Source organism: Ascaphus truei, chromosome 8 (assembly GCF_040206685.1).
Source record: "Ascaphus truei isolate aAscTru1 chromosome 8, aAscTru1.hap1, whole genome shotgun sequence".
Lineage (NCBI taxonomy): Eukaryota > Metazoa > Chordata > Amphibia > Anura > Ascaphidae > Ascaphus > Ascaphus truei.
Window position 1 is genome coordinate 25,427,819 of NC_134490.1, and position 12,961 is coordinate 25,440,779.

Genomic DNA, 12,961 nt, shown 5'->3' on the forward strand with positions numbered 1-12,961 from the left:
TAAAAAATGGTATTAAGAGTTGAATAATAATGTTTAAAAAAAACCATACAGTAAGTATGATCTAATATTACAGAGCTGATTTCTTTAAAAAAAAACCCAATATAAGATTTCATATGTTTTCCCGCTTTAATTAGAGGAGTTGACACCACATCAGGCCTTTAGTACATATACAATGAAAAAGATACCTTAAGACAGATATAATTTGTATCTAGCAACTCCTCTTGTGACCACTCCCCTAAAACACAACCTGACACATGCAGGGGGAAAAGTGCTGAAAATTACCTTGATACAATGACACTTGGAGAAGCTTATTTGAAATGCCTATGTACTGTAAGCATGAATTTTATGTCAACTACTGTATTTTACATATGTCCCTATTATACCAGCCACATTATAATGAAAGTTATAAAGTTGTGAGCTTTTGTGCATGTTATCCATTTTGTCTTGATGATGAGATTTCTATTGGGCAGTGGAGCAAAACTTACAACCATGTATTGTAGCTGAAGGACAACAACACTAAATAAACACAAGCAGCACAGATTGCTGTTTAGCAATTTAGCCTTTACAACTTTGGAAATGTATACAAAATAACATCGAGAAAAAAATGATTTACATATTTTCTCCAAATCTTTGATTTGTGGCGTTATTTATAGCACTGGAAGGCGTGACGTGGATTCAGATTTGTCACTATTTACTCAGTTTAGGGATAATAAGGTAATTTGCATAAAATATGTCAAGCCATGCACGACAAAACAGTACATTTGCAATGAAACGGTATCTATAAGCCTGCATTATTTGTACCTTCCTCCCTGCTCTTTAGTAACAACATATGCTTTTTGTGTCCTTGATCCAAAGAGCTTCCAGTCTAATCTTGGTGCAGGGGGATAAAGGGACTTCGGGAGCGGACTTCAAGGGTAATATTCTTATCCCTAAACTACTCCTTCATCCAAGGAACATCATTATTGTTGATTATCTTGATTACATATTTGCCTGTTCAATGTACTGTGAAGACATCTTCCTTGTGCAGGATGAGGTATCCACTCTCTTCCAATGAATGGGACTAGAGTGTTCTCCAGCTTGGAGAAGGGACCATAATGTTGAATTATTCTTGTATTAGAACTATGGAGGCTGGATTCCTAAAACAGCTATCTGACATGCAGAGTCCATCAGCAGTTGGTCAGCTCCTCTGTTGCATGTGAAGTTACTGTTACCATTGAGCTCTGCATACACCTACTATATAGTGTTTGAGCTCTGCCTCTCACACAGATTAATCCTTTTCCCTCGCAGAGGGGTCTGTAAGTCCCTTTGGCATTGAAGGGGCTTAACCTATTGGACCTTGAGGGATCTAAAACTAAGAACTAAAAGTTTTCACTTAAAGGTGCAATCCTGCTTAGGAACAAAGTTAACTCATTCCAGAATTGAGGGAATGAGAGGCAGAATTGAGTGTGAGAGGAGGGGGGAATTGAGTAAGAGGGGACAAAATTGAGTGAGAGGAGGGGGGAGGGTGAGTGTTAGAGAGGAGAGAGAGAATTAGAAAGGTTGGGGGGAGAGTGAGTTAGAGAGGATAGGAAGAGAGTTAGAGAGGAGGCAAGAGAGATGGGGGAGAGAAGATCACAAGAGGGGGCCTTTAAATAACTTTTGTAAGGGGCCCCAAAAATTGTGATTACATCACTGGTACATACTGACCCGGGCGATTCCTTCAAGTGTGTCCCGGCGTCATGTGATGTCGCATCATCATGGGAATGCGTGATAAGTTGGCGTCGGTTTGCCATAATGTGATGCTGTAGGAGGAGATATCGCTCCGAAGAAGGTAAAACATCCCCTATAACTCACTCCAACACACAATGCACACACGCATACCTTGGGATGAGGAGCCAGTCTGGGGACTCTGCAGCTGCCTCCTCCAGTTGGGCGGAAGTTGGTTCCCAGCACCGACAGGAGGAGAGAGAGTATTGTAGGCAGTCAGGGAGCAGGGGAGTCGCAATACTGGCCCACTGAGGCTAGCCTATCAGGTGATCGGGGTTGCCATCTGCCCCTGGTTCTCTGATAAGGACATGGTAGCATAGGGGTAAAGAAAACAGTTAATTGATAAACACTTCCACATTTAGATGCCCCTAGCAAATTGAACTATGTGGGATTGCACCTTTAAGGTACTGTATGATTGGTTATTATGACTCCGTAATCTCAACCCCACTCCAGGCTGAAGCATCTTTAAACAGTTAGGCTGCTGTGGCGTGCGCTGTGCGTGTAAGCACCGGCCCTCATTGGGGAAGGACCCAGTACGCACCTTCACGCTGAAGGTGCAGCCGCGCCGTACTGCAAGATTTTTTAAACTCAATGAAATTGAGTTTAAAACTCACGATGGAGGCGTGACCACGCCCCCACCGGCGGTTCACCCAATGAGGGCGAACCAGCCGCGTGACGTAATGGGCACACCCCCGCAAATCCCCGACCACGCCCCCTCCCATCGCAAGCTTCCCTCTCTCCTGGAGACCGCAGATCGCGGTTAGCGCTGTGCATGCGCCGCCCACCCCCCCGCCAGGTGCGCGTGTCACAGAACGCACTGGGGACTCAGCCTTATGTTTAACAGTTTAACCATTACATTACTTACCTATTAAGGGGGCTCCCGTTGACTGTCATATGGTGATTGTATCTTTTATTTTTTTCCTTCCAGACAAATGTTCCCTCTGCGCAATGCTTGTACATTTTATTTTTTAATGGAAAAGTGCTTATTTTTACTTAATGAAACTCCACTGAAGTTTTTATTGATACTTGAGTTTCTTTATTAGGAATGCATTGCTAGTGTTACAAGTATATGTACTGCTAGATTATATAGTTACACTGTATCTTTCTGCCATCTACAGTAGATTAGATAGTTAAAAGCTATATAAATTTACATTGATGCCTATAAAATCTGGAACTTGCTGTATGATGTATAAATTACATCATTAAAGTGGCAACATGGTGCCTGCCTTTAACACTTATTTTACAGGTTAAAGTGGGTTTAATTATCGTTGTAAATAGTTTGATATATTTTTGTATCATTAGCATTTTGAAATGTAATGTAATTAAATGGTATTGCATATTTGTAATGTGTTTATAAATTGCCATTAGGGGATTACTAAAGGACTTGCTTGCATTTCAGACTGCTACAAAGGGATCCTAAATAAAGTAAGGCAAGGTTAAAATAGGACAAATAGTTCAGTCTCGAAAAATGGACCGTTTACTTGGGCTTGAGTCATACTTGTCAACTATGTGTCTGTATATTATCTTCAAATGTGTTTACACATTTACCTTTTATTTATGATCTCATTTTAGAATTAGTATTCTGTGGAGGTGTGACACTATAGGGGTGGGGGGGGGGGGTCACACTATACAGGGAAGGTGTCAGTGTCACCTTCTTCTTCTGCAGGATGTTGCGGTGGCTTTGGCACCTGTGCCTGCATCCCTGAGCAGCCTCTTCAGGTTTGCATCGAAGGGCAGGTGCGTGGTGAGGAGAGTGAAAAGAAAGACCCTCCCATATGGAATTCCCAGCAGCATTTCGGGACGGGCGCCGGCTATCGCAGTACATCTGACTGAGTTCAGGCGCACAACTCTGCCCAGGGATAGGGATAGAAAGGTAAAGGGAAAAACATGATGGGAGCAGAGAAAAAGGAGGAAAGAATACCATTAGTATTCTAAACATAAGTGAAGACTGTGCAAAGGGGTAATGATTAATTTATGACTTCATTCTAATTTGCTACAGAATAAAGAAAAGAAAGAACATCCTTTGTGATCATATAATAGTCATAGATAATAAAATAATAATGCTGTCATATATTGTATAATTTTAATATAATTCTTAGAAATGTAATAGCAATAACAATTTGGGTAAAAGTCAGCACATTTATATTGCAAAAGGGTCTTTATTGTGTCTTAAAATTATTCTTTTTTTTTAAATAATGCTCCAATGTTTGAAGACAGATGTCAACACTGACAGCAGACACCCACAGGATGCCGGAGCGCGCCCGCAGCTCGCGTCATGACGTCACGGATCCCCCCTCTCGGCGCACGTCCACGTCAAGCGCAGCAGCAGCAGCCGCAGCCGCCGCCGGAGTAGGAGGAGGAGGCGGAGTAGTAGGAGGGGAAGATGGCGACGTCGAACAATCCGCGGAAATTCAGCGAGAAAATCGCCCTGCACAACCAAAAGCAGGCGGAGGAGACTGCAGCCTTCGAGGAGGTGATGAAGGACCTGAGCATCACCAGGGCGGCGCGGGTAAGCAGCGCTCCGGGGGGGGTATAAGTGGAGTGGGGCTGGGGGGGATGGAAGAGCGAGTCTGCGGAGGGAGAGACACCGCACGACCGACTCTCCTCCTCCTCCCTACACCGGGCAGCAGCTGCTGAGGAAGGCACCTGCTCCGCAGTGAGAGGAGAGGGAGCCACAAAGGGCCCTGACAGGGGGAGGGCAGGAGGGCCCTGGGACACCACCACCAGGCCTGTCACTCAGTCACTGAGTGACACCTAATCCCAGCATCATTGGTCTCCTTGACTTCAATACATGTTGTATGATTAACTTTTGCAGACACCCCCCCCCAAATGATCTGTGCCCCATAAAATGACTCATTGTGATCTAAGCTGTCAGACCGTCCCTCATGCATCTCAAGTTGTCACTTCTTGCAGCTGATTGTCATTCTTGTTTAGCATCATTGGTGACGGATTTCGGTGCAGGTAGTATTTGGAGTATTTGTGTTAAATTTGCAATTTTTTACTTCAGGAAGATTAAGTCGCACTCGGTGCATTGAACTTGACTGCTGTGTCCACGGTCCTGTGAAGTGTCACTCACTTCAACTGAGTGCCACTCAAGTTTAACACTTGTCTTTGGAGCCTTCAGTAGGATTTTGCTTGAGTATTTGTATTAAAAAAAATAATATTTATTTTTGATCTACGGTGTAAACCCCCTAAACCTTAGTAATTGTGGTTGATTGACAGCTATGCACCAGGACTTTCAAGGGTCTCTCTCTGCCAATTATTCTTGTAGACAGAATGGTTTCTTAATTTTGTAAACCAAGCTCCTTTTTTTTAAATTAATTTATTTTTTATTTAACAAATTCTCCCCCCAGAAGGACTTGTAATTGCTGGCGAATGTTGCCAATTGTTAGCCTCAGTAGCATGTACATTTCAGCAGTCTATCCCCGTTTGTTTGCATGCAGAAAAACTCCACTAAATATGGCATTTTGTCGTCCAGTTCTTTCTTTATTTCTTGCTTGTCTTATATTCATTCCATTGCCAGTGTTATTGGTCTCATAGACTTCACTGGGGTCTCATGTTGTGTTTAGTATGGCTCTACCACATGCAGCACTTAAAATCTGAGATCTGACTCTTCATGGTCCCAAGGTTCAGCAAAGTATCCGGCCGCTCCTCCTTCTCTTAGATTGCGGCCAGGGTGGACGCTCACCGGGATCAGAGTGATAACTCTGAATGCCCTCATCCAGGGTGTGGGTGGGTGCATGCTTGGCGAGACAACTAAATTTGATTTGGCTGCTCGCTGATGCGTCACGTGGGCTGTTCGCCCAGTGAGAGCAAACGAGCTCCGTGACGTCATGGCCACGTCCCCCACGTGTGCAACAAGCTGGCCAGAAATCGCCGAGCAGAGCACGTCATGGCGCTTGAGCGCCAATGCGTCAGCTCTCAGCCTGGCTGCAGCCTTGCCGTGCACCCCAAAACTGGAACAATCTACCAGAGACTCTCGCAGCTGCCACCAGTCTACGTTCTTTCAAAACTAAAGCTGTCTCACGTTTTAATCTGGTCTGTAACTGTTACATACGCCTATAATATATATTCTCTTTAACTGTGCATACGATGTCTTGTATATAATGTATACCATGTTCACTTATGTATTATTTGTCATCATAACCCTATGCCCAGGACATACTTGAAAACGAGAGGTAACTCACAATGTATTACTTCTTGGTAAAACATTTGATAAATAAAATATAGTAATATTGTGATAAGAAATGACGGTAACTTGATATTGAAAATTTGAGTGATATAAAATATATTAGTGATAGTAATATTAGTCCACCTTGGAAGTCATTGATATTTTAGGAACAGCTTGTGACTTGCAGTTCAAAACACACAAGCTTTAAAAAAGCAGTTGCCAATGTAAAGGGATTTCCGGCACCTGTCTAACCCAAAGAGATCATTTTACCTTCTGTTTGCGCGCTCCCCCTCACCCCTGCCTCTTAAATCAATATCGACCCCCATCTTCAATGTTCATGAACGAGGGGGCTGTAAGGGTGTTTCATTTTAAGATGTATTTCGCTTAAAATACATTTAGTTTGTCATTCTTAAATAATTAGGAAGGTACTCCTTTTTATTTGAAAAATGTTTTCTGGAAAAAGTTTTAAAATTAATAAAAGCAGTTAATGTATTTTTTTTTTTTAGGCAAATGTTTGTCTTGATGATGATGATTATCACAATTCTCAAAATATTATCTTGGGAAAACTTGTTATGGCCCAACATTTGCATTAAATTTGCATTGTCGTCCAAAATTCCCAATTATCATTGATCTTGGTGCTTAAATATCGTCAGGTCTATCAAGTGTCATAGACTAGATTGGCCTCTTCAATTTTCGTGTTCAGCTCTTTTCCCATTACAATGAAATGTTATCCTCCAAAGTTGCAGATTCTTGCTTGTTTTGGTGCCTGTACTTTGACAGCGATGTGTAGGCCTGTCATTTTTCAGTCATCCACAGTGATAGTACAGTAGCTCATATCTAGCTTCACTGTTTTTACATGCACAGCATTCTTGCTAAAGTTGGATTTTGTGACCCAGACTCTCTTATTGTGGCTCAGATAATGATAGTTAAGCCCTTTAGACTTCAATAGGGCCTCACTTGGGTTTAGTAAACCCAAGGGTTTAGTAAATTTGTTTTATAATTGTATTTTTCTATCTAGAATCCCTATGTGTCTTTATTGGCCTGAACAGCTGTGGATCAGTCGTATTGTCCATTTCCATTAATCCATTTATTTTTAACATCTTTGGCCATCTATAATTAGATTTGGGTCTTCAATTTTTTTCCTATGTTGAGCTCTACCATAAAAATGACATTTTTTACAAATGTAATCCAAAATACATAATCATCGCATTTTTGGTGAACTGTTGTAGTTTTGCACTAGGCTAGTCATGTAAAAATCATGAGTTCCACTCGCTGAAGGTGGCTATTGCTCATACCTATCATCTCAGGATTGATTGGGTTTCAGTCTTTGCAGTCAGAGCATTTCCACTGTAAATGGCATGTTATTGTCCAGAATCACCAATTTATACTTGTTAAGTGCTTGAACTTTGAAAGCAATGCCTCAGGCCTGTCTTGTGGTATTGTTATATAGTGTATCACTCAGTCCCAGCATCAGTGGACTCAGGATTCATTAGGGTACCGCTTATTTATTATTTCTATTAAGATTACAATGACTGGTACCCAGATTTGATTGTTTTTTATGGTTACCCCTTGACAGCTATGTGCCAGTCCTGTTAAGTGTCACTAATTGCCAAGTTAGTGTTACACATTTTTATTCTCTGTGAGCTGTTCAGTATTGTGTACAGATCTTTCCTGCTAAAATTACATTTCCTGCTCCAAAATCCCCAGTTCTTATATTTTTGTTTAAATTTGGAAAGCTATGCAACAGGCCTGCAATGTCACATTGTTTGTTGATCAACGTCATTTTCTCATCTTTAACATCCATATATTCATTATTTAGACCGATCCATTTCCCATTTGGGGATAACTCCATTTAGCCTCTTCGGGTATAATAGATGGAAGAAATGACTGCATAAACCTGTTCTGTGTTAACCCACTTCATCGCCAGCAATAATCTTCTTAGATACCTAGAGAGCCCCCAAAAATGATTGCATCATCCTACTTGTGTGATCAAATTCACAATAAATACAGGCAAGTCTTGTTTGGCACTTTTCAATATTCTGTGAAGCGGCTTCTTTATGTCAGGAAAGCTTCCGAGCCCCATTCGTAGCTTCACACCATTTTGAATTAGGGGCCTTGTTTTGTGATCAAAGTACAGTGACATTTTAGGGACCTGGACACACTTTGACTGAACTCTATTTTAGGTATAGAGTGTGAAATCGTTGCTGTCTTGTATGCTTCCAGTAAGTTAGCATTTCACAAATGACTGCTTTGCAGAGAGTGAAATGCCTTGCAGGTGAGTGGCATCTATCAGGTGTGTAACAATGCTGTAATCCTTTGGCTCCAATTAATATGTGACAAGTTTAATTAGTATTTTTGATGTCTGATACTCCATAGGAATATCTTCAAGACTGAATCTGTTTGGGTGAAATTCAGTTCATGTACCAAATTAGTACGTTTTTTTAAAATCTCCACCGTACATTAATTCCATGTGGGGAGATTTTGCAGAGTGCAGGGTAAGTGAGAATTATTCTGGCAATCTGGATCTAGTTGCATACTGTGTAACCAAGTAATTTTCGGATGGATATGAACATCCAGAAAGAGCTACAGAATATCACAATATTTAATATATTGACTCCGTAGATGCTGATTTGTTGTGAGTTTTGTTGCAATGTGTTCCTAGTGGGGGTGTACGGATATATAGTGTTATCCACCTTGGATGCTTTGCTCATTAATGGCATTTTGTTGGCAAATAGAATTTAAACGGGGAAGCAGTCGTTTAGTAATTTTTTTTGCTAATAAACTGAGGCCTGGACAGCTTCATACATAAGATTTTTTTTTTAATTGTGACATTTAAATTGTGTTCTATGATCTCTGATGTTTTAACCTCTTTAATGTTTTACAAAACAGTCTCTAAATGCTCATGTAGTCTTTTAAAGGGGCAGTTCCACTTGGTAGAAAAGTAAACTCTCACCATTGTAAATGGCTCTTTAGCCCATTTTTCTTTGCTGCTACTACCAGCAGCACAGAGGTTTAAAAAATTGAATAAAGCATTAAAGAGAAAATGTCACTCCTGTGAAAAAAATAATGTTTTCTCTCGTCTGGAACACTGTAATTCTCTCATCAATCATTCTTCTACTACAGCCTTAACTGTTTGCCTCATAATGGTATCACACCTACTTTTGAGACAGAAGACAGAGAATACAGCTGGATGGATGACACGTTGCTTGTGAAAAATGTCCTCCACACGGTTTTATGATAAACTCTAGATAAAGAGCACATGAACCTTCCAAATCATCTGACTTCCAGGGAATCATTTAAAGTTAAGATGTCAAATTCATTCCCTTTTTCTGCAGGTTATTTATTAAATATTTAACCTAAAACTTATTTAATGTAATTTGACATCAGTTTTTCTGTTTAATAGAAATAAAGTATGTTGTCAGAATTGAAACAGGATGTGTAAAGAAATAATATTGTTGGACTGGTTGTGTAATAACACCTCCTCTGAGTCTTCTAAACATGACTCGTATACAATTCTACTACAGTACTTTGTTTAATCATGATACTGTACCATTGCCATCTTTAGGAAGAGAAATAGTGTATGAATTAGAGTGGAGTAAGAAGACTGAATTTATATAAGGGCATGGGAAAAGCGTTAAAAATGTTATAATGCAGTGTGTGTGTATAGATGAAAAGATGAGAGGATTCTGGTTCAGGGGTCATTTTTAAGACTTTTTTAAAAATTAAATTGGAAGATTTACAGTATACGGCAGAGGTGCTCAACTCCAGTCCTCAAGCCCCCGCAACAGGACAGGTTTTCAGGATATCCCTGCTTCAGTACAGGTGGCTCGGCCTTCGACTGAGCCTCTGAGCGACCTGTGCTAAAGCTGGGATATACTGAAAAGCTGGCCTGTTGGGTGGGCTTGAGGACTGGAGTTGAGCACCCCTGGCTTTTTGTGTAATTTAAACAATGCAGTGGCTTGGCTAATGTAAAAATGACAACCTCTGATGCAGGAAGTTTTCTAATTGGATTTATCTGAAATCCAACATACCTATAGGATCCTTATTCCATATTGTCCCAAGTGGCCATTCGGCCTGTTTTGTGATAATTCCTATTGACATCTATGGGGATTTTCAACCAAGCTATAAAGAATATACCCCTAATTATGAAGGTGCAGCCAATGTATTCTTTTTTTGTAACTTACTTTTTATTTGAATTTTAGAAAAACAAAGGAAAGGGGATACAGAAAATAGAAAAAGGGGGCGGGATGGAGGTACCACATTTTTAACACGGGTATCATAAAATATAACGACGCTCGGCCACATCACCGCACAATATTCAGAATAACCAGCTCTCTGAGAGAAAATATAACAATCAGTCCACATTTGATTCAGAGATTTACATTTTCCCCCTAGAGTCCCAGGGCTCCCATACTTTTTGAAATGTTCTTGTATTATGTCTCACATAGGCTGTCAAACTTTCCATAGATTGCACCTCATTTGCTCTCAAAATAATCTCTCTCCTAGTGGGGCATGGGACTTTTTCCAGGCCCCTGCAATAGCACGCCTCGCCGCGGTCAGAATATGTAATACTAATTTAGATACATTTTGATTTAAATTATCTAGAAGCTTTCCCAGAACCATTACAAATGGGTCTAGAGGAATTCTTATCCCAATTATTTAATGTAACAAATTCTGTACTATTCCCCAAAACCTCTGTATTTTTGGGCAAAACCACCAGATATGGGCCATATCCCAGACACCACCGCAACCCCTCCAGCAAAGATTTGTGGCCCCTGGGTAAATCTGCCTCAACCCCTGAGGAAAAAAAATGTAGAAAGGCAGCACCCTGCCAGGCAAACAGGAGGCGGCTCACAATAAAATAAATTCTTTATTCTTGAAATGGATCCAAAAAACCCGTAGAGAGTTCAAAAAATCTCCACACCTAGATACCATCTAAAAATAACTTTATAGATATTCTCTTTAGATATTGTGCATAATGATGTGTTCGTTGCATTGACCCAAATATCTTGCCAATATTCCCATGAGATCTGTGCCTGAAAATCCATGGGTCCATTGATCCATATAACGGTTGGAGCAGTGAGTGTTGAATTCCCGAGAAATAAGAACTTGGTACAAAATAGAGATGAGACCCCACTAATAACTTATTTTTCTACAAAGCTCTTCGAATACAGGGCAGTCTGGGAAAGACCCACCCGGGGACAACTGCCTAAGATAATGGCAAACTTGTAAAAATCTAAACACCTGAGCACATGTGACAGAGTATTTCTGACAAATCGCTGAAGTTTAGCAGTTTACCATTGAATAGCATATCCCCCATATCACTAACATTTTTAGCCTTCCACAGATCAAAAGTACCGGTAAACCAACCCGAACCAAAATCAGGGTTGTCAAAAATAGGGGTACATCTTGAGGGAGCTGAACATAATTGATAGTGGGGTTTGACACTGTGCCAAATTTTAAGAGAAAATGTCATTACCGCCAAATAAATAAAAAATCTAGTCTAGAACATTTTAGTGACTTCTTATTCCACAAAAGGGCCGGCAATGCCGCGGAGCTTTTACATATATTTTCTAAATCTACCCACCTATATTGATTTCCCCAGAATACCAAATTATCTGTTTCAGATGGGAAGCTAAATAGTATTTCCTAATATCAGGAACCGCCAGATCCCCTCTCTTCTCTGGGTGCGAGCATAACTGATCTTGCAAATCTTGGTCTTTTGTTTTCCCATATAAACTGCATAACTTATTCTGTAGATCTCTTATATATTTTATCGGGATAGCGACCTGTAGTGTCTGAAAACAATAAAGCCGTTTTGGAAGAACATTCATCTTAACTGATATAATACGGCCTATCCAGGAGATTTGGTGACCATTCCATTTTAAAAGATCTTGTTTGATTCTTGTGAAAAGCTCTGTGTAATTATATTTAAAAAGAGATTGGTAGTTTTTCGTGAGAAAGATCCCTAAATATTTAAATCTAGCAGTATTCCAATGGTAATTGAAATTTTAATTTTGATTATTTTTTACCTCTATAGCTGATAAAGTTAAATTTTAGTGCCTCTGACTTAGCCAAATTAATTTTATAGCCGAAAGCGAGCCAAACCCAGCAAGCTCTTCTTTTAAATTGGGATGAGAAGTCAGAGGATTTGAGTGTCAGAATAATATCATCGGCAAACAAAGATAATTTGAAATTTTCCTGTCCAATCTAAATACCCTGAATATTGGTGTTCTTATTTTAATTGCAAGTGGCTCAATTTGTTAACGCAAAAAGTAGAGGAGATAATGGCAACCCTGCCTAGTGCCATTCCTGATTCTAATTTTGTTTAACTCCATACCTGGCATTTTTAAAGAAGCTGTTGGGGCGTCATATAGGACCTGGACCCCCTTTAAAAATGGATCTGAAAAACCAAACTCTTGCATAGTTCTGTCCAGGATATCCCATTTAATTCTTTCAGATGCTTTTTCGGTGTCTACGCTCCGTTACATCGCTTTGGGTTTAGAAGACTGTACAGGCATACCCCGCATTAACGTACGCAATGGGACCGGAGCATGTATGTAAAGCGAAAATGTACTTAAAGTGAAGCACTACCTTTTTCCCACTTATCGATGCATGTACTGTATTGCAATCGTCATGTACGTGCATAACTGATGTAAATAAGGCATTTGTAACAGGCTCTATAGTCTCCCCGCTTGCGCACAGCTTCGGTATAGGTAGGGAGCCGGTATTGCTGTTCAGGACGTGCTTACTGGCGCATACGTGAGCTGCCGTTTGACTATTGAGCGAGATGTACTTACTCGCGAGTGTACTTAAAGTGAGTGTCCTTAAAGCGGGGTATGCCTGTATATAGTCTATTATATTAATAATCTTACGGATATTGTCCGAGGCTTGACCCTTGCTTATAAAACCTGCTTGATCATTATGTATTAGACGGGGAAGAATTGGATTTAATCAATTCGCCAATATTTAGCTTTAAAATTTTAAATCTGTGTTAAGAAGTGAAATTGGCCTGTAACTTGCGTAACTCCATTGAGTCTTTCC

At 40.3% G+C, this 12,961-nt stretch overlaps 1 protein-coding gene across 12 annotated transcripts in view; it reads left to right on the forward strand.

Annotated features, from left to right (window-relative positions):
- Window positions 1–4,061: 4,061 nt before the first annotated feature.
- CRTC1 (CREB regulated transcription coactivator 1) overlaps window positions 4,062–12,961 on the forward strand; it is a 156,011-nt gene continuing 147,111 nt past the window's right edge. For 6 of the 12 annotated variants that reach the window (XM_075610860.1, XM_075610862.1, XM_075610861.1 and 3 more), the window contains exon 1: window positions 4,062–4,255. In XM_075610860.1, coding sequence (XP_075466975.1) covers window positions 4,130–4,255 — 126 coding nt within the window. In that variant the 5' untranslated portion in view covers window positions 4,062–4,129. The remainder of the gene's footprint in view (window positions 4,256–12,961) is intronic. The other 6 variants (XM_075610865.1, XM_075610868.1, XM_075610866.1 and 3 more) reach the window with 1 other exon arrangement.